Here is a 21,642-nt window from a genome sequence, read left to right on the forward strand (position 1 = left end):
CTTGCTTCTGGAAAATGAGATCAAAGGAAGAAGTGCCCCTACCTTGCCCCAAGTCTCAGGTAGTATTCTAAAGCTAGTGCATTTTATTTCCTACCACGTGCCCAGTGGCAACTGTAGAGATGGAAGCAGATTTTAAAATATTTTCTTGTAAAATTTTGTACAGCACCTAACTTAATGGGGTCTTGATTCTGCCTGGTTGAATTGTGCTATTGAAGGGCATTCTCTTAGAGGGGCTGTTGCTTTTGGACTTTGCTCCTTCCCTTGAATTCCACGTAGCCCATGTTTGGTGACTATTTAGGAATGGTTTGTCGTTTCTCCCGGGAGCGGGAGATTTGGGAGGCTGGATACTGGAGAGAAACATATTGTTGGCACTTAAATTTTGTATGTGTTTCCATGTTTCCTGCTGAAAATACATTCTTTTGACCGGTTCCCCTTAGCTGCAATGGGCTGACAGCGTACAGGTTGAAACTCTCTGGACCGTGGATGTTGCAGGATCAGAGAATCCTGGTGGAAGGCTGGTGCCTGGGAACCCAGCGGGCTGACCAGGCTGTGGGAGCCTGGTGAGGGGCAGTGGGGCTTCCCAGCGGGACTTGGAGCTTGGTCTGCAGCAGCAGCAGGGCTGCCTGGCAGGGCAGCGGGGATCAGTGATGGGGGGAAGCTGGCGAGGAGGCTGGCAGCTGGGCCAAGGCTTGCTGGAGGTTGGTGGCGGGGGGGGCCAGAAATGACGCTCCCTGGTCTGGCAAAATCCCTCATCCAGTACCAGTAGGGCCCCTAGGGTGCGGCTCAGGGTGGTCTAACCTGTACTCAATCTGTCCATACTGTGTGGTGTAAAGGAAACGAGATCTTCCTCGTGTCTGTATGTGACACAGAATTTTAAAGTAAGATACTTCCAAGATAGGCCTACCTCCTCCTCAGTCGTGTGAATCCCCTTCCTCATCCTGGGTATGGCACAACCTCCATCTTCTCATGGGCTAATGTCCTGCCTCTCCTGCACAGCCACTTGGAATTCCTATTTCCCGTGGGCCTACCACAGCCCAGGCTCACTCCACTCCCAACCGACTCTAACCTTCCGTCCCACTCCCAACGGCAATCAATACGACGCACCTACAACAAAACAAATGGCTTTGACTCTGTTCAGCCCCTCCCCTGCTATTCCCCAATCCCATCTGTTTGTTTGGCTCATCGGAGTGGTGTGTCCAATATGTGGCTCAAAGCTCCAAGGAGCTGAACAGCCCGAAACTGAACTTCAATGAGAAATGAAACTGCCCAAGAGTTCCCATGAGGACAGTAGGCCTGATAGGATGGAGCCCTGCAGCGCGATTTAGTTCACATACACAACAGTTATGGAGTTAATTCCAATTTAAATCAGAATCTGAACCCCTGATGTATACTTCAAATACTAGGCAAACCTATGGCATTGTAATGCATTTATTGTAGCTATTCTATTATTCAAGTTGTGACAGGAAGACAAGCACAGTAAAGAGTCTAAATAAACAGATCATAGCTCAAAACCAAGAGCAACTATAAATAATTCTTTACTATAAAAACAGAGAAAATGTTTGTTGCTCTATTTCACCATGCCAGGAAAAGAGATTCATTATTTTTGGTCTCCCAAAACTTATTTCCAGTGTTTGCATATCACAATGCCAAAGATACAGTACAGTTTACTTCCATACGCCCTTGGAAGAATGTCTCAGTCTGCATGAGGCTTTGTTCCTGCAATGGAGCCCCTCTAGAAGCTGTCAATTATAGGGTTGAGGTCTAAAACATTTACAATGTACAGAGCTTAAAATTTGCTTTTTGAGTCTGCTTCTCAAGTACGTGTCCAGAATTCAAGGACATTATGATAAAAAATACCAAAATTTTTCTGCAAGTAATATTGGATTTACAAAGTCTCCACTAGTAATTTTAGTAGAGTTATGTTTGACTGCAGGTCAGATAGGAAAAGGTTCTTTGTGTGAGTAGGAACAACCTGCCATCCAAGCCCAACTTTGCCTGGAGAGAGAAACAGAAATAAGAATAATCATGCTTCTGCTTAGTAAAGCACAAAACATACTACAGTGTGCCAAACTGTGTAATAATGGCTCACTAATAACTGGCTGTGAAAGCAAGAGACACAAATATTCGGGGTAAGTATTTTTAAGATTTCTCTTAGATGCTTGTGCAATATATTTAGCATCTTTTTTATTAATTATCCACTTCTCAAGGACCACATATCCAGCTTGTATTCTGTAGCCATCTAGATTTTGAAGAAGCTATAAGAGAAAACCCAAACTCTCCTTCCTCTACCCTCCAATTTAATTGAATCTGACCCTGGCCTGTCTATATTTAAATAATGACTATTGGTCAAAACCTCTGTTTTAAATGGCAGATGGAATGTTACCCATACAACATGAGAGCACTAGTTATTAATCCCCATTGACTGCTCAGCTAACAGTCACCAAGCTTGCAGCTGGTTCTGAGGAGGCAATATAGCAAGTGTTAGTCTCATTAGAATGCAGGAAAAAGAGGCCCCATGCTTGACATCAGCACTGCGGGAGTAGACTTGTGTTCCTATTCAGACCCCCTGCAGGATTCCACAGGATTCCTTACCTTCGGACAATGCCCACCACCAAAGCTTGCCATCTTCAGCTCCGTAACAAGATAAAGTACTATAACTGGGAGGAAGGCCAAACCTATCTCGGAGCACGCTCAGCGCGACACTCACCAAGTTCAGTTTGGAAGAGGCGATAGGTGTCTGGATTACGAACTGTGAAGGCAATGTAGATCTCAGGTGGTTTTCCAGCAGTTCTGGAAGTGGAAAATTGCTGCAGGACACTGATGAGGGATAAAGTTATCTCAGGATCATACACTACATCTATGTAAAAAAAAAAAGGGTATAATTTATTAACACACAAAAAGCAGAGTAAAATACACAGCAAAAGGAAAATGGATGCTCTGTCCAGTAATTTAGGGGGAAGCAGCATCAGCCCCTATGATCATCTCTAGACCAAAAGGAATGTACAGTAATTCCTCACTTAACACATGCCCGCTTAACATGTTTTCGCGATAGCAAGTTTTTTTTTTAGGGAACATTATTCAAACAACACAACCCCGTCTCCGCAATAACATGATGTCCCCTAGGGCCAGCTAGTGGCCAGCAGCTGCACAAGGCTTCCCCTGCCTCCCTGCAAAGCGGCAGAGGTTTGCCGCTCGCAGCGCCGTTCCCCAGTGACCCCCTCTGGCAGGGCTCAAGACAGAGGAGGCAGAGGATGTCCCGTGCAGCTGTCGGTGACCGGCCAGCTGGGAAAACCCAGCCGCAGGCTGCAAGCCCCCTCCCATCCTTCCCTTCCCTTCTCCAGAGCCGAACACCTCCCCTCCCTGCTATAATCCAGTCCACTTTCTCCCCCAACCTTATGTCCCGGTCCCAGCTGCTAACAAGTGCAGGCTGGAGTTGCGAGCACATGTGCGCTTGAAACCCAACCCCCACCTTTTCCATTTTCAATAGGAAAATTGACCCCGCATAACAAGTTTTCACTTAGCACGACCTTTTTCTGAAACGTATCTACTGTGTTAAATGAGGAATTACTGTAGTTGTGACTGATTAGTGATTATACCCAGCTAGGAAGGAGATTGAGGGCAAATCTACACTTTAAACACCACTTTGGCAAAGCTGCTCTGTTGTAGCTCTTAGAAAAGCTTCTCCCGTGGGGATAGTTAATCCACCTTCCTGAAAGGCAGTGGCTGTGTTGATGGGAGAAGCTCTCCTGTTGACAACACTGTCTACATGGGTAAATAGGCTGGTGTAACTGGATTTTTCTCATCCCTGAGCGAGTCAGTGATATTAACATGGGTCTGTAGCGTAGACCTGGCCTGAAAAGATAATAGAAAACAAGAAGGATTTGACAGGTTCTCCTTGGCCCTAGAGATAGGCCAGCCTGAAGCAGGAGTTCTGGCAAGGTTGAGTTTTTAGGAGATGATGTTGGATGGCAAAGACTATTTAAAGGCTTATTTTGCAAAGATGATGCCAGGAAGCAAAAGCTCTGGACCTATCAAAGGGCTAGCATCCTCTCCTCAGGGAGAAGAAGAGTACAAGTCTGCAGAGAGGCTGGGACAAACGACGGGTGGAAAAGAATCAGGCTGAGGCTGTTCCATGTTACTCCTCGTGGACTTTCTATTAACATATTGATCATATTTAAGTGGTGGCTGGTGGTGCCTGCAAGGGTGCATACCTCAGCTGAGAGGGAGTGGTGGTAGGGATGGACTATCACAATCTGTTTTAAAATTGCATTAATGTTGGTAGGTAAAGAGGGTAATGCAATGTATCACTTGTAGACCCTTAGTTATAAACAGATGCTTATTCTTTATTTTAAGAATAAACATCTGTTTATAACTAATGGTCTACAAGTGATACATTGAATTTCTCCTCACACACCTTTGAGCATCTCAGCTGAACTCCTACGCAGCTTGATTAGTTCCCCCACACCCAAAATATGGACTGAACTTCTGCCACATCTGTGCAGTTCTGCATCTTGTCTAGAAGGACAAGTTTGTATGGTGCAAGGTGGGTGTACCTCTACATTGCACACACAGTGTGCTGTCCACTAGCCATGTGTACTCTGCTATCACACACTAAAAGTTCTGTAGTTCACTTTGCCGTAACTGACATTGAAACTTGGGATACATCAAAGTTCACTAGAGAATGTTTAGTGTGTGGTGGCAGGGACAGACAGTAAGTGTGTGGTGCAGATTTACACCCCTGCTTACCACATGCTATTCGTCAAGACAAGCCCTGAGTATTGTTAGATTTATTATTATTAGATTTACTATTAAACTCCTCAACATTATCAGATGAGCAAGTGCTAAAAAAGTAAAATTAATATATACTATCCTTGCTGAGAATGCCAGCCAGCAGTACTATGGAAATATAGAATGAATCTCCAATTTTACAACAGAAGAAGTGACAAAAGAGAAATGAATTGCTTTTCAAGGACGAGTGAACAACCGTTGAATACTGGGCTGAAGACAGCATGGTAAAATGAGGCAGAATTACATCCCTCACACTTCAGACTTTGTAGTTGACTCACCAGTTATCTTGACTGAATAAAGTCCAGGAATTATTATTTGTGCATTTTTCTCTCATTATTTCACCATTTGTGCTAGGAGATTATTTAGTGAGATGTAATCACATAGGTACTGTACCTGCTGCAATGACAACGTCAGCTTGAAGCTTTGAAAGTTGTTCCTTTGTGACGGAATCCCAGTCAAGTTCTGCAACTGTTATTTTTGGTCCTTGTAAATCTGTCACTTCTGCCCTCTGGCTCTGGGATTGCTGTTTGGCGTGATTCACAGTTTCAGACTCCAAAACAAAGCCATTTAGATGGATGTTTTCCTTTAGTTGTCCAAGAACACAGTGATGGCAGTCACTAAATACATATGCCTTGGGATGACAAGTTTTACAGATTGCAATTCCTGTGAGGCCAGTCCCACTTCCTAATTCCAAGATGGTCCTGAAGTATAATGGATTAAAATAAGTATTTACACAAGGGTCTAAACAAGATTCAGTTACCAAATCAAAGCAACCAGAAGCGTATGCACCTCAGAGCAAAACTCGTGGCACTTTATTTCAGTGATTCTTGAATAAACTATCCAAATTCCACTCTTTGCTTCAAATAAGTACCAGGAATAAAAAATAACTAGAATTCAATTATAACAATAGAAATTAGAGAGTGAAAATATGTATAAAACTAAATTGGTCCTAGGGACCAGTACAGGACTCTTCCCTGTGGTATTATGTATATATCCAGACCAAAATGTTCTCTCCTTAAATTTCATGCCCTAGGACAGATCTATACTGCAGAGGGAAAGGTAGAGCTAAGCTACGCAATTAGAGTTATGTTAGTACAGGTGGGACCTCCCTGGTCCAGCACCCTTGAGACCTGACTGGACCCGGATGCTGGCTGTAATGCTGAAAAGCTCTCAACTGTACCTCGTTGGACTGCCCTAAACAACTGCAGTATTCCTTAAGGAAAGAGTTTGGGTTGAAGGATAAAGAAATGACAGGATGAAGCCTAAGCACATGACAGGCTGAATATAGTCTGTTTGGCAGCAGGGCATTGGCTCCTATGTCACTTACCAATGGAGCCAGAAAATTCTTCCATCAGATAATCCTTAAATCTCCTCTTAGATTAAATCTCAACTATAACAAGCCAATGACAGAAAGAGCAACAGTCAGCCCATCAATAAGAACATAAGCACAGCCACACTGGGTCAGACCAAAGGTCTATCTAGCCCAGCATCCTGTCTCCTGACAATGGCCAATACCAGATGCCCCAGAGGGAGAGAACGCAACAGGAAATCATCATGTGATCCCTCTCCTGTCACCCATCTCTAGATAAACAGAGGCTAGGGACACCATTCCTACCCATCCTGGCTAATAGCCATTGATGGACCTAACCGCCATCTATCTAGCTTTTTTTGGAACCCTGTTAAAATCCTAGTCTTCACCACATCCTCTGGCAAGGAGTTCCACAGGTTGACTGTGTGCTGAGTGAAGAAAACTTCCTTTTGTTTGTTTTAAACCTGCTGCCTATTTTTATTTTGTGACCCCTAGTTCTTTTATTGTGGGAATAAGTAAATAACTTTTCTTTATTCACTTTTCCCATACCAGTCATGATTTTATAGACCTCTGTCATATCTCCTCTTAGTCTCCTCCTTTGTAAAACGAAAAGTCCAAATCTTTTTAATCTCTCTTCATATAGGACCCATTCCAAATCCCCAATCATTTTTGTTGCCCTTTTCTGAATCTTTTCCAATGCTACAGTTCTTGCTCATCTTACGGGCATGCACAGAATAACGGTAAACTACAGTCACATAACTCATTTACATGAGGGATGCAAACACTGACGTTAACGCCGTTCCCCCCAGTTGTCTAGCTGTGCTTTCGTGTAACTAGCGCTCCATTACCTGTTGCTGAAAATGGCAGAATTCTCTATTGCCCATTCAGCGAGATAAAGAGCAGCATCCCACGTGACTAGTCCTGTGGTTCCCTGTGAGATTATTGCCACTGTCTCCAGAAGCGTAACAGAGTCTCCTGTGGCCTAGAAGACACACACCGGGAAAGAAAGATGCATTGGTACATCCACCATATTTCACAATTTTAAAGCAACATTAGTGTCTGGAAGAAGGTGAATATTTTACACCTGGGGTTTTGAGGATTTATTTTTAAACCAATTATGGCTCAGTTTCAGTGGTAAAAACTGACATATAACAATGGCGGTATCATTAGCTTTTACCAGTAAGTAGCTTTTATAACAGTTGGTGGATTCCTCTTTATTTAAAATGTCTCCTAGGACATCATACAATTCATCCAAGGGTTCGGTTGCTATGGACTCATGCTGTGGGAAAGAGAACAGAGATCAGCGAAGAACTTCAGATCTCCAGACATTATTAACAAAGCACAGACAATAAACAATTAAATACTAATTTGTGTTATAACAAGTGATCAGCTGAGCCTGGGCCAATATTGTGAAAAACATATTTTCAAGTTACTTTTAATAACTGGTCTAATGGAGAAAGAGTGCCAAGCAATATATAACCCCCACGCTACCTTTTTAATGAGTTCAGCTATGAAGCATCTTCTGTACTTCACGGAAGGGGGATATTTCATGCACAAGGGGTGAAGAATAGTCTGAAATGATAAAACAACACCTGAAGACCAAGCAGCGATCAGGTGAGAATTTTATGAGCAGCACTGAAGGAACCAAGGAGAAAAAGATAACTACCAATTTGCTTGGTTCACTTTGTGCCTCGGGAATGCTAGGTGATTGCAATTTGCAGCTAAGCTATTTGATACTCAGCTGGAAAATCAAATTCCATGTACATTCCTGTAGTGAGTTCTGGTACCTCCGGCTGGTCACAGATGCAAGCAAGCCACACATCTTGTACTTTAAAGCCAAACAAATATTTTAGGGTATTAGGGCATTATCATAATAAATGTATTAGTTTTTAAAGTACCATCAGACTCCTTGTTGGTTTTGGTGAAACAGACTAACATGGCTACCTCTCGGAAACCTTTCTTCTTCTTTGTCCTTCAAAACTCAACAGTCAAACTGAAAGGAAACTGAGTCCGAGTGGCTCTTTCCTCCCAGTTTTCTTCCATGCTCCACCCCTATAAAAAGTCAATAAACAGGAAGGCTCCATCTATAGTTGGAGTTGGGGGTGCCATTCCCAGCTTGAGTACACACACGCACGCACGCTAGCTCCAAACTGGACTCAGGAAAGACAATGTTGTCACACAGGCCTATCCTTTGTTTTGAATCGATGCAATGCTCATTAAGAAAAGGTTAGTCACACTGGTCCTCCAGAAAGTGAAAAGTTGGCAAGGTAGGTCATTAGTTCTAACAACAATGTTATGGTGAATTAGGTGCCTTGATTTACTCTGAATACAGTTCCCTTTCTATAAGGTGGCCTAGGCTGTATTCTGCGCTTGGCTAGGCATGATGGGCCTGTTCTTCCAAAGCTGTGCTCTCCTTACATATGGGCATCTCAGCCAGGGGTTCCACATGTGGAAGGTGATTAAAATATAGTTTTATAGGCAAATGAAGTTTAATGTGGATAAGTGTAAATTAATGCACGTTAGAAAAAATAACCCCAACTATACATATAATATGATGGAGGCTAATTTGGCTATGACAAATCAGGATAGAGATCTTGGCGTTATCGTGGATAGCTCTTTGAAAACATCCACACACTGTGCTGCAGCGGTCAAAAAGGCAAATAGGATGTTAGGAATTATTACGAAAGGGATAGAAAATAAGACACAGAATATCTTACTGCCCCTGTATAAAATTATGGTACGCCCACATCTTGAGTACTGTGTACAGATGTGGTCTCCTCACCTCAAAAAAGATATTTTGGCCTTGGAAAGGGTTCAGAAAAGGGCAACTAAAATGATCAGGGGTTTGGAACCGGTCCCATACGACTGGGACTTTTCAGTTGGAAAAGAGACAGAGGGGGGAGATGATAGAGGTATATAAAATCATGAGTGGTGTGGAGAGGGTGAATAAAGAAAAGTTATTCATTAGTTCCCATAATATAAGGGCTAGAGGACACCAAATGAAATTAATGGGTAGCAGGTTTAAAACTAATAAGCAAAAGTTCTTCTTCACACAGCGCATAGTCAACTTGTGGAACTCCTTGCCAGAGGAGGCTGTGAAGGCTAGAACTGTAACAGAGTTTAAAGAGAAGCTAGATAAAAGCTGGAGGTTAGGTTCATAAAAGGCTATTAGCCAGGGGGTAGGAATGATGTCCCTGGAGATGGATGGCATGAGACAAATCGTTTGATCATTGTCTTCGGTCCACCCCCTCCGGGGCACCTGGTGCTGGCCACTGTCGGCAGACAGGCTACTGGGCTAGATGGACCTTTGGTCTGACCCAGTACGGCCATTCTTATGTTCTTATAGGACTTGAATGCCCCTTGTGCTCCAGAGTTGGGAACACACTTTTGTTCAGAAGGAGATGTCCGCTGTGACAATACGACAAAAATATGATACTAAAGACTATCTACTATCCTTTAGAAACCAAGTAGGGAGTAAACTACAAACAGAAGTGACAGACAGAAAATGGGAATAACTGTTTTCCCAGGAGTTGTACCACACGGAAGCATGTAGTACCCTATTTCCAAATATGAATGAGGACACCTTATCAATCAACAGACAATATATTGTCCCAAATCTGTAAGAAAAATTAAAGTTAGTTTTTTCCTTGTATTTTTGGTTTGTTTTGTCGTTGCCATTTTGAAAACTCCCCACCAGCTCTAAAAAGCCAAAACTTGATATTTATAAAAACAAGACAGGTAAAACAAAGTTTTAATGCCACTGGTCTGAGGGCACAAGCCCAATAAAAGGAATTACTGCCTTTTTGGACATTCTAGTTAAGGGCAGCAGTGCCACAGCCCCCTCCCCATAATAACTTTGCGAACCCCACAACTCCTTTTTGGGTCAGGACCAGAACCATCCCATCCATAGGAGGGTAGGGCTGTGGTGTTTGCATCAACCTGCAAGTCCCAGAGAGGCCTGGTGCGGGGCAGCAGCAAGGGTCACCTCACCTCTTGCTCACCATGGTGGCAGGAGCTAATTGACCCGGCAGCCTGCTCCGCTCTCCCCTTCATTTCCCAGCCCACTGTACTCTGCTTCACCACAGTAGTGGGAAGTGGAGTTGGGGCCAGGGTGCCCTGCTTCCTGCCAATGCGGTGAGGTGAAGCGCAGCAAGCTGGGGGATGGGTAGATGAGTGGATTAGGCTGCTGGATCGCTCCAGTTCCAGCTCCTGCTACTGTGGTGAGAGCAGGATGGAGGGTGCCTGTTGCTTCCCTGTCTCAGGCCCCACCCCCTGTCCCTCAATAATCCCCCCAGCTCATGGTGCTCAGGCTTCGGGCAAGTGGTTCAATGGGGGGTCAGGAGGTGGCAAAGCAGGGGCAGGAAGGGGCCTGTGATAGGGGGAAGCTGCCCAGGACTCAGCACCCCCCTAAGGACAGCCTGGTCAGGACCCCTAAAATGTCAACATCCTAACATTTCAGATTTAAATTCTTGAAATCATGAAATCTGCTTGTTTTAAAATCCTATAACTATGAAATTGACGTACATGGAATGTGAATTTGATGAGGCCCTACTCATGGTCTCAGTCCAAGCCCTACTGGACAGAGTTCCCAACACAACCTACCCTACACCTCTACATTTCTAGTGACATTCTTAGTGTAGCCTTAGAGGCAGCCAGGGACCGAATGGGAACGGAGAGTGAATGAAAACTCTCATCCTTAGAGATGACCCCTTATGTCAATGTTAAGACACACTGGTTGAGTATTCTGGAAAGTTTACATTGCTGGAGCCCTCCCTGTATTTCCTCTATGAATCAATAGAGAAATTTAGCATCTGACACTTTGCATGAACACTACAGTCTCTGACCATTTTTAAAATGTCAACATAAATAAAACCATCCTTTTATTGTTTTCCATCTCCCTTTCCTATGAAGGATAGTTATTTAACATGAATAAAAGGAAATCTGCTATTCTATTAGGCATACATGGTGATTAGTATTAGAGCTGACACGCTAGTTTTTTAAATAGAGTACAATTTTAAAAGACTACAATGCACTGCATTTCATTACACTAGATGGCATCATATCTTTAGGATAGTTCCAGTCTGTTCAGTGATGTGTACTGAAATCCGATGATATTAAAATAACACATTTTACCTTCTGCAAAATATCCAGCAGTAGTTCAGTGCTTGATGAACTCTTTAATTTTTTTTCAAGTTCCTACACAAAAAGGAGGAAAAACTGTTGAGAAATATGCCAGAATACTCTTTTATGACAACATTTGAACACCACAAACTCGTGCAAACTACTTTAACAGAGGACAATAAATACTTCGTGATTTAATAAAAAAAAAAAATCCCATCCAGATGGTAGGAAATAAAAATGCAGTATAGAGCCTTCTGTAAGCCATAATATTAACTCAGTCTGTTATGTGTTTAGCTGCTACTGCAATACAAATACTTAATAATTATTAATTGAATGAGGAAAGTACACTGCAAAGGTGAAGACTGGGAGACTAATCAGTCAGCCCTCTCACACTTATGTACAAAGCCTCCACACCAGCGATGTGATAAATACTGAATCTTCCCTTTTCCAAGAGGAGAGCTGAATCTCTCTCCAGACAATGAAATCTTGGCATTGGAGTAAGAACAAAATCTTACACTAAATCCCCAACATAAATGTATTGTATTCATTGTCTCGAACAGAAATCTGGTACCCTAGAGTGCTGTTTCAATGTAACCTCAGTGGCCAGTTGTATTTCTCCAGTCTTTTTTCGCTGATCCATTTGTAGTCAAACCGGCTCACCTTATTAATTCCACTTAAAGTCCATGGGACCATTTGTGTAACTATTGCAAGTGAGGAGCTCGTCCTTCATTAGCGGCTGAAGAAGAGGATAAAATGGTTCACAGAGGAACATATTCATGCTGAACTCTACAGTAGTAAAACTCACTAGGTAGTGATAGTAAAAAGATGCCCTGAATAGTTTCAAAATACTGCTGTTTCTAAGATGCAACTTCCCCAAGGGGGAAACTGTTCTGAGGAAAAAAAAGGTACTTTATTGCAAAAAGGTCATTGTCTACTGAGGCCAGCATCTGAAAAGTGACACTACAGTATACTGATATATGTTGCAACCAAAACACAGAGGTTGCAGGAGGAATAGTGACATGTACTGTATGAAACTGAGGCATTCTTACTTCTATACTAATAAACTCATAACAGAAGCTGCCAACGCACCATTCTGAAGTCTACGGTGAACTGATTTTTTGAAATTAACTTTGCTCTAATACCAGATGCTATGAACAGATGAATTAGGCCACAAAGCATAGACATTTCAGGAAAGGAAAAAAATCTTCCAAATGAGTGTTACTTCTCTTGTGGAATTAGCTTGTACATGGGGCGGATTTTGTTGTAGAATGACTGCAGTCAGCAGTCTTTAGTTTTAATATCTGAAGTCTCTACTGAGGTATATGATGTAAACTAGCCTGGTTTACACTAAAATCAATGGCACAGTAATCGGTTTACGTTGGTTACGTATGCATGGGCTGAACAGGCCTGGAGGTTTGCATTTCATCCTTCCTTTGTCAAATAACAGAAGTGGAAAGGAAAAATTCTTAAGACGTATCTGGATTTTTCCTGTCTCTCCATTCTGATATAGATGGCAGAATAACATGAATTCACGTTTGTGCCCTTTTGTGAGAATACCGTACTTACCCTTTTCTGTCATCTGCAAAATAAAGGTAAGGAAAATATGAAAGTGCCCTGACAACTTTTCACTTCAAATGAGGCAGCTCCCAGGATTTGCTGGATGAATCTTTAGTCTTAATGGTCTCACACTGTAAACTCCTATTTCCAGATAAGCCCGCTACTCACAGAGTTCACAAGCCAACTCATCTTTAGGTCCGTTACAATGAACTAAGGGTTGATTTTAGGGATGTAATAGTATAGTCAATTAACTGATTAACCGCTAAGCAAAAGCGTATAGGTTAATGCTATAGACTACACGCATTGACCCCCCACTCCCAGGCCAGTACATTTTTTAGCAGGCTGTCCAGCAGCCTGGCTCACTCCTGACTTGCAATGGGTCTGGGACCTACCCCGCTGCAGCTCTGCATTTAAAGTGTATTAGGAGCTGGGTGGGAAGCAGGCAGCCCGGCTCAGTCCTGGCTCGCACCCGGTCCGGGACCTATCCCTGCTGTGGCTCTACATTTGAAGTGTATTAGGAGCTGCATGGGCAGGAAGCCAACTCATTTTCGGCTCACACCACGTCCGGAAGCTCAGATGTTCCCTAGACAGGGGCTGCTGCCACTCCAAGTTGCTGCCTCTTTATCAGAGGCAACAGCACTGGGCGACAGGCAGCCAGTCCGCAAGGGGAGCTTGGCTCCTCAGGAGTGAGGGCAAAGTGCACTGGTTGCTTGCCCCGCCCCTAGGGGCTATAGAATAGTCGACTAACCACTAAGAATTCATGAGGTTACTCGACTATTCAGTTAACCGATATTTAACATCCCTGGTTGATTTAGTTCTCTGGGGCTCAGTACCTTCTGGCAAATAAAATAATTCAACTGTGATTAAACTTTAAATCTGTAAATGTGGGGATATTCCAGATTATGCATTTTATAGTTACTATCAAATTTCAGATTCATATTTACAGTCATATATCTTGGAATTATTACTATTCCCAGTAAGTGACTCTGCAAAATTAATTGCTAACATATTTCAGATCACATTGTGTTTACGTCATTCAAAGGTGAGGCCTACATTTTTCCTAGAAATTGCCTATTACATCCTTTCTGAGCGTTTTGTTGAATCAGAGAAAGTGAGTACATAGTTCACTAAAACAGTGTATTATGGTGCCTGTAAGCAAACACAACTATTCTGAATTTATCTGGCGATTGTGCTTTAGCCACAGATAAACTGAATGATTAAACAAACAAAACCTAGGGTCAACCATTTGACTTAGTTTTCCTGAAAACTATAATGGTGAGTCATAGATAATACCTGATAACAGATGTCTGAAAATGACTGAATCACCTTAAAGTTAGAATAGTGATAGAAATGTAGCCGTGTTAGTCTGGTGTAGCTGAAGAAAAATACAGGACTATGTAGCACTTTAAAGACTAACAAGATGGTTTATTAGATGATGAGCTTTCGTGGGACAGACCCACTTCCTCAGATCAAACAGTGGAAGAAAATAGTCACAATCATAGACACCAAAGGATACAATTAAAAAAAAAAAAAGAACACATATGAAAAGGACAAATCAAATTTCAGAACAGAAGGGGGATGGGGGGGAGGTGTATGTCTGTGAGCTAATGATATTAGAGGTGATAATTGGGGAAGCTATCTTTGTAATGGGTAAGATAACTAGAGTCTTTGTTAAGACCCCCGCGCAAAGCTAAAATTCATGCTAAAATTCGACACTTTGCGTGGGGGTCTTAACAAAGACTCTAGTTATCTTACCCATTACAAAGATAGCTTCCCCAATTATCACCTCTAATATCATTAGCTCACAGACATTTACCTTCCTCCCCTCCCCCCGCTCGCATCCCCCTTCTGTTCTGAAATTTGATTTGTCTTTTTCATATGTGTTCTTTTTTTTTTTAATTGTATCCTTTGGTGTATATGGTTGTGACTATTTTCTCCCACTATTTGATCTGAGGAAGTGGGTCTGGCCCACGAAAGCTCATCATCTAATAAACCATCTTGTTAGTCTTTAAAGTGCTACATAGTCCTGTAATTTGCTTAAAGTTAGAAACATTGGGTGGTTTGCACAAATTCCTGTCAATGTTTAAACAGCTTGAAGATGCAAGTCTGAAGAATTCCAAAATACTAAAAGGACCAACCACTGAAAGTAGGTTGTTAAAACATGTTATCATAAATGATTTATTAAAAGTGAGCCAATCAAAAATAGAAGTTTAGTTTGGCAGTACTCTCTCTCTTGCATACAAAAGAAGGTTTAAAGACTGAAGAATTTATATAACACAATTACTAGTTGTTTGTATAAGTAAATACTTCTGGTGTAGATGCTTCTTTGCTCAAGATATACCTCTATAGAGAGTAGAGTTTGGCCTGCTTTTCCCAGGTACAAACAGTTCAATGTAATGAGTGTTCAGTGTGATCAGCAGTGTTTGGAGTGAAGAGAAAAGCTGTTGATGACAGTTATGCAGTGTCTCAAGATCAATTCCTTCAGAATAGTAAAATACTAGAAAAAATCCTCTTCTGAGAGAGATGCACACCTACCCAAGCTAGGAACTTACGAGCACCTCAGAATCTTTGATGTATATACCTTTATAACACCTCTATAAGGTAGATCGCCACTAAGTGATTTGATCAAGGTTACACAGGAAGTCTGTGGCAGAGCAGGAAATGATTTCAGGCCACCCAAATCCTTGAGTAGAATCTTAATCCCTGGACCATCCTTCCCCTTTGCTAGGACAACAGCTGGGAATAGCTAGACGAGCAAACAAACCCCTTTTGTGTGTCTATTTCCCAGCTCCCTACACATCTCCGCGGCTCAGAGCACGAGGGGGCTGTGCAGTAGGGATAGCGATGGGCTGCATCCACAGGGCTTTTGTTCAGCGCTTCCCAGGGTCGCCGTTACAAACGCCCTTCCAGCCCCCTGCCCCAGAACTGAGTCTGGTTGGGAAGCCAGGATCCCTTCTCAGAGACATCGCGGCCCCCTGCCCGGGAGCGGGAGAGCAGCGGATGCTGCGACTCGGCTGTTTCTATCGCTGCCCCCCCCCGGCAGCAGCAGGCCGGGGGAGCAGCGGGGATGGGGGGGGGGGGAGCAGCCTGGAGCCAGGGCTGGGGTGGCCCGGCTAACGCGGGGGGGTGGCCCGGTGGCCCGGGGGGGTGGCCCGGGGGCGGGGGGGGGGGGGGGCGGCTCCACGACCCTGCTCCCAGCGCCTGTGGCCCCATGGCCGGGCCCCCCCCGCTCCACTCACCGCCCAGGGGAAGGCGCCGAGCCGCCTGCCGGCCAGGAAGCCTCGCTGGAAGCGCAGCCCCAGCGCCCGGGCCTCCGCCGCCGGCTCCATCGCTCCCCGGCCCAGCCCGCCGCCCCCGCACAGCAGCCGCGCCCCCGGCCTCGCCTGACCGCCGCGCCGGGCTGAGGGGCGGGGAGCGCCGCGGCGGCCTAGGCCGCGAACCAGGCGGGAAGGCAGCGGTGTCCCCCCCTCCCCCGCCTGGGGACCGGCCTGGGGACGCGGGGCTTGGATCACCGGGACCCCCGGGCACGGCCTGGAGCCAGCGTAGCGCCGTGTGCTCCCTGCACGTGCCCGGGGCACGTCCGACAGCCGCGGCCCTGCGTGTTCCTGGGGCTCTTGGGACACGTATGACAGTCTGGCGCCTGCATCCCGGTGTGTTCTTGGGACACGTATGACAGCCCGGCGCCTGCATCCCGGTGTGTTCTTGGGACACGTATGACAGCCCGGCGCCTGCATCCCGGTGTGTTCTTGGGACACGTATGACAGCCCGGCGCCTGCATCCCTGTGTGTTCTTGGGACACGTATGACAGCCCGGCGCCTGCATCCCGGTGTGTTCTTGGGACACGTATGACAGCCCGGCGCCTGCATCCCGGTGTGTTCTTGGGACACGTATGACAGCCTGGCGCCTGCATCCCGGTGTGTTCTTGGGACACGTATGACAGCCTGGCGCCTGCATCCCGGTGTGTTCTTGGGACACGTATGACAGCCTGGCGCCTGCATCCCGGTGTGTTCTTGGGACACGTATGACAGCCTGGCGCCTGCATCCCGGTGTGTTCTTGGGACACGTATGACAGCCTGGCGCCTGCATCCCGGTGTGTTCTTGGGACACGTATGACAGCCCGGCGCCTGCATCCCGGTGTGTTCTTGGGACACGTATGACAGCCCGGCGCCTGCATCCCGGTGTGTTCTTGGGACACGTATGACAGCCTGGCGCCTGCATCTCGGTGTGTTCTTGGGACACGTATGACAGCCCGGCGCCTGCATCCCTGTGTGTTCTTGGGACACGTATGACAGCCCGGCGCCTGCATCCCTGTGTGTTCTTGGGACACGTATGACAGCCTGGCGCCTGCATCCCTGTGTGTTCTTGGGACACATATGACAGCCTGGTGCCTGCATCCCTGCATGGCTCTGTGTCTTCTTGTTCCTGTGTCTCACATGACAGCCTGGTGCTTGCATGGCTTTGTGTCCTCTTTTCCCTCTGTCACGCGTGACAGCTTGGTGCCTGCATCCCTGAGTGGCTCTTTGTCCTCATGGTATGGCACCCATGTTTTCATGTCTCAACTCACGGCTTGGCACCTACATCGCTGGATGGCTTCGTTTCCCTATTGCAGAGTGCCCATGTTCCCATATTACACATCATGGCTTGAAGGCTGCATCCCTGCATCTGTTTCTGGGGTCCCATGTCATGGTATCCACATTACAGGCTGTTGCTTATGCCCCACATACTACCTCACAAAGCGAGCAATATCTGGATTCCACATAACAGTATCTGTGTCACAGCTTGGTCCCAGGGTCCCATCTGCTTCTCCATGTCTATGGAGTCTGAACTACTCCATGTGTCTGTATCTTCATGTTACATTGTTATCTCTCACCTGACCAGCTTGTCATGAAAAAGGCTGGGAATGATGAGGCAGATAAAAAGCGTGTTTGGTCCAGACCAGAGGTGGGTAATAATTTTTGAAGGGGGCCACTTCACAAATTTCTGAAGTGGTCTGGGCCGGGCCTTGGGTGGAAGGGGCCAGGACACTTCCTGTGCTCCTCTGCCCACGACCTTGATTGGCCTGGGGGTGGGGGAGCACTTTGTCCCTGCTCCCCAGCACCTAGAAAAAACGACCAGCTGTTCTAAGAACATAAAAATGGCCATATTGGGTCAGACCAAAGGTCCATCCACCTAGTACCCTGTGTGCCGACAGTGGCCAATGCCAGGTGTCCAAGAAGAAATGAATCGTACAGATAATGATCAAGTGATCTCTCTCCTGTCATCCATCTCCACCCTCTGACAAACAGGCTAGGGACACCATTCCTTACCCATCCTGGCTAATAGCCAGGAATGGACTTAACCTCCATGAATTTACAGCCTGTCTCCGACTTACAAACCGGTTACGGACCAAGCAATTGGTCGTAACTCGGTTTGTTCATAAGTTGGACCCCATTGAGTTACACATGACCGCGCCGTTCATAAACGCGGATCGCGTTCATAACTTGGAGTCCGCTGTTTACGACATTTTTGGTCGTAACTGCGAACGGTCGTAAGTCGACCGTTCGCAACTTGGGGACCGGCTGTATCTAGTTCTCTTTTAAACCCTGTCATATTCCTAGCCCTCAACCTCCTTAGGCAAGGAGTTCCACAGATTGGCTACGTGCTGTGTGAAGAAGAACTTCCTTTTCTTTGTTTTAACCCTGCTGCCCTTTAGTTTCATTTGGTGGCCCCTACTTCTTATATTATGGGAACAAGTAAATAACTTTTCATTATTCACTTTCTCCACATCACTCATGATTTTATAGACCTCTGTCATATCCCCCCTTAGTCTCCTCTTTTCCAAGCTGAAAAGTCCCAGTCTCCTTAATCTCTTCTCATATGGGACCTGTTCCAAACTCCTCATCATTTTAGTTCCCCTTCTCTGAACCTTTTCTAATGCCAGTATATCTTTTTTGAGATGAGGAGACCACATCTGTACATGGTATTCAAAATGTGGGTGTAGCATGGATTTATATAAGATATTCTCTGTCTTATTCTCTGTCCCTTTTTTAATGATTCCTAACATCCTGTTTGCTTTTTTGACTGCCGCTGCACACTGCGTGGATGTCTTCCGAGAACTATCCACGATGACTCCATGATCTCTTTCCTGATTAGTTGTAGCTAAATTAGCCCCCATCATATTATATGTATAGTTGGGGTTATTTTTTCCAACATGCATTACTTTACATTTATCCATATTACATTTAATTTGCCATTTTGTTGCCCAGTCACTTAGTTTGGTGAGATCTTTTTGAAATTCTTCACAGTCTGCTTTGGTCTTAACTACCTTGAGCAGTTTAGTATCGTCTACAAACTTTGCCACCTCACTGTTTACCCCTTTCTCCAGATCATTTATGAATAAGTTGAATAGATTGGTCCTAGGGCTGACCTTTTGGGAACACCACTAGTTACCCCTCTCCATTCTGAAAATTTACTATTTATTCCTGCCCTTTGTTTCCTGTCTTTTAACCAGTTCTCAATCCATGAAAGGATCTTCCCTCTTATCTCATGACAACTTAATTTATGTAAGAGCCTTTGGTGAGGGACCTTGTCAAAGGCTTTCAGGAAATCTAAGTACACTATATCTACTGGATCCCCCTTGTCCACATGTTTGTTAACCCCTTCAAAGAACTCATGGGGTATGTCTACACAGCAAAGTTATTTCAAAATAACAGCCATTATTTCTCAAAAACTTCACTAGCATCTACACAAGCCAACCACTATTTCAAAATTAATTTGAAATAGCAGAGGGCTTATTTCGAAATTGGTAAACCTCATTCCACAAGCAATAACACCAATTTCGAAATTGCTATTTCGGAATAAGTGCTGTACAGACACTTATTTCAAAATAGGGGCCTCCAGCCCTTCCCAGGGTGCCCTGGTGGCCACTCTGGCCATAGCCGGGAAAACTCCTCTCCTCCCCACCCTCCCCGGAGCCCTTAAAGGGGTAGAGTCTGTTTGGCCACAGTGCCTGTGCCAGCTCCAGGCCTGCCAGCGCAGAGCCAGCAGTCGCTGCCCCTGACCCAGTTGCCTCAACATGAGTGAGGTAGCCAGTGCCAGCCAGCCCTCCACCGCTCCCCAGGAGCAGTCTGCTAGCTCCCAGGAGCCTGCCATTGGCCAAAAAAGGTGGGCGCCTTCCTGGTCCAGTGCAGAGATCATGGACCTGATTGAGGTTTGGGGGGGAATCCTCCAACGTCCATGATCTCCGCACTAGACGGAGGAACGTGGACGTCTACAGGCGGAGGGTTGCCAGCCTGGCCACCAAAGGCCACACTCAAAGCCAGGAGCAGGTGCGCATGAAAATAAAGGAGTTGCAGCAGGCCTATGCTAGGGCCACGGGGGGCAGCTCCCAGCTAGGGGCAGACTCCTGCCCCTATTTTGATGCCCTGAACTGTATCCTGGGGGGCCACAGATGGTCCATGCCCCCCAGGTGGTCGTTGACCCTGGGGCAGAGAGCCCTGGCCATGAGACCGAGGAGGAGGAGGAGGAGGACAGCGAGGAGGCGCAGGAGCCTGGAGGGAGCGTGCTGTGCACCCAGGACGCCCGAGCCATCCCAGCGAGCCTGTTGCCGATGTCATCCGAGGTCGGGGAGGCAACGACATGTGAGTGCCATCACTGTCCCCTTATGTGGCGGGGGGGGGGGGAGGGGAGAGGGAGACCATGGATCATGCAGCAACCTGTGCATGTGTCGTGCCACCCCTGGGCACGTTGCCACAGCTGGCTGCCACATAGGGGCCTTGGCCTTTTACTCACACGCGTGTATGAAGGCACATGACATGCTCCTGACCCCGAGGTGGGACACTGCACGATGCCCTCCCTCCATAAGCCCCCTCTACACAGAGGCAGGGGACATCTCTCCCCCCCGCACCGCACTATATACAGCACAGGGGCGTGGGTGCAGTCCTGGGCCAGCTCCCACTCCCGGGGATAGCAGGACATGCCGAACGTGGCCTGTGTGCAAGCACATTGGCTCCAATGATGCGGAGACCTGCTGTCCTCACCTTGTAGAGGGGGACTGGGCTTAACCCTAGGGATAACTGACCACTTCTCTTGTTTCTCCACAGACGCAGAAGCTGCGCATGCAAGGCGCACCACCCTGCGCAGGACATCCTCCCGCACCAGGGCCAGCAGGCTGACCCATAACCAGGAGGAGTACCAGCAGTAGCACCTGGAGATCCTGCGAGGCCAGCACCACACCCTGGACTACAGGGTGCATGAAGACCTGCAGCTGTGGCAGGAGAGCTGGCGGGAGCTGCTTGACCAGGGCCATGCCATCTCTGACCACCTGCAGACTCTGGTGCAGAGATTGCTGCCTCCTGCCGCTCTAACCTCTGCTGCTGCCCCATTTACCGCTCTTCCGCCCACTCCTGCTCCCCCCTCCCGCTTCTTCCTTCCCTACCACCCATCCCACCCTCCATACCCACTCCCCCCCGGGGACACCCCACACCCGCAGTGCTGGGAGACAGGTGGGCCAGCAAGACCCCCAACCTTGAGCTTCTCCTCCCCCTTCCTCCCCTTGCCACCTCCTTCCAGCTCCTTCTTCCCAGGTTTCCCTCTCCCGCCCTCATTCCCCCCAGCCCAATTTTGTTCAGTAAAAGAGTTTGTTTTTGTCAACACGTGTCTTTATTTACATGAGGAAGGGGGGATAGGGAGGGGTCAGTGAAAGGATGTGAGGGTGAAATGAGGCCCAAGCCCCCAGTGGGGCACACCAGGAAGACTATAATCCTCCTCTGGGTGGAAGCTCTCCTGAGGGCCTCCCAGATACGGACAGCCCTCCGATGGGCCTCCTGGCTGGCAGCCGTGCAGGGCTGCATGTACAGGTCAGTCAAGTGGTTGGCCTCTGCCATCCA

At 46.4% G+C, this 21,642-nt stretch overlaps 1 protein-coding gene and 1 long non-coding RNA gene across 4 annotated transcripts; one reads left to right on the plus strand and one right to left on the minus strand.

Annotated features, from left to right (window-relative positions):
- Nucleotides 1-1,412: 1,412 nt before the first annotated feature.
- On the minus strand, nt 1,413-16,347 carry EEF2KMT (eukaryotic elongation factor 2 lysine methyltransferase). 3 transcript variants are annotated; one of them, XM_089782249.1, is made up of 8 exons: nt 16,015-16,347; nt 11,231-11,293; nt 7,589-7,669; nt 7,275-7,376; nt 6,946-7,079; nt 5,182-5,489; nt 2,708-2,817; nt 1,413-1,995 (listed from the first exon to the last, which is right to left on the minus strand). In XM_089782249.1, the coding sequence occupies exons 1-8, from the start codon at nt 16,102-16,104 to the stop codon at nt 1,918-1,920; spliced, it is 966 nt and encodes a 321-aa protein (XP_089638375.1). In that variant the 5' UTR covers nt 16,105-16,347; the 3' UTR covers nt 1,413-1,917. The 3 variants fall into 3 exon arrangements, with proteins under 3 accessions (XP_089638375.1, XP_075755367.2, XP_075755368.2); XM_075899252.2 differs by having other exon boundaries at nt 2,708-2,857; XM_075899253.2 differs by lacking the exons at nt 11,231-11,293; nt 16,015-16,347 and adding an exon at nt 7,996-8,034 and having other exon boundaries at nt 2,708-2,857.
- Nucleotides 16,348-16,377: 30 nt separating this feature from the next.
- Nucleotides 16,378-21,406, plus strand: LOC149523541 (uncharacterized). The gene is made up of 2 exons (XR_016350703.1): nt 16,378-20,394; nt 20,857-21,406. It is a non-coding gene; the product is annotated as an uncharacterized LOC149523541 (long non-coding RNA).
- Nucleotides 21,407-21,642: the final 236 nt, after the last annotated feature.

Source organism: Pelodiscus sinensis, chromosome 15 (assembly GCF_052426305.1).
Source record: "Pelodiscus sinensis isolate ZL-2025 chromosome 15, ASM5242630v1, whole genome shotgun sequence".
Taxonomy (NCBI): domain Eukaryota; kingdom Metazoa; phylum Chordata; order Testudines; family Trionychidae; genus Pelodiscus; species Pelodiscus sinensis.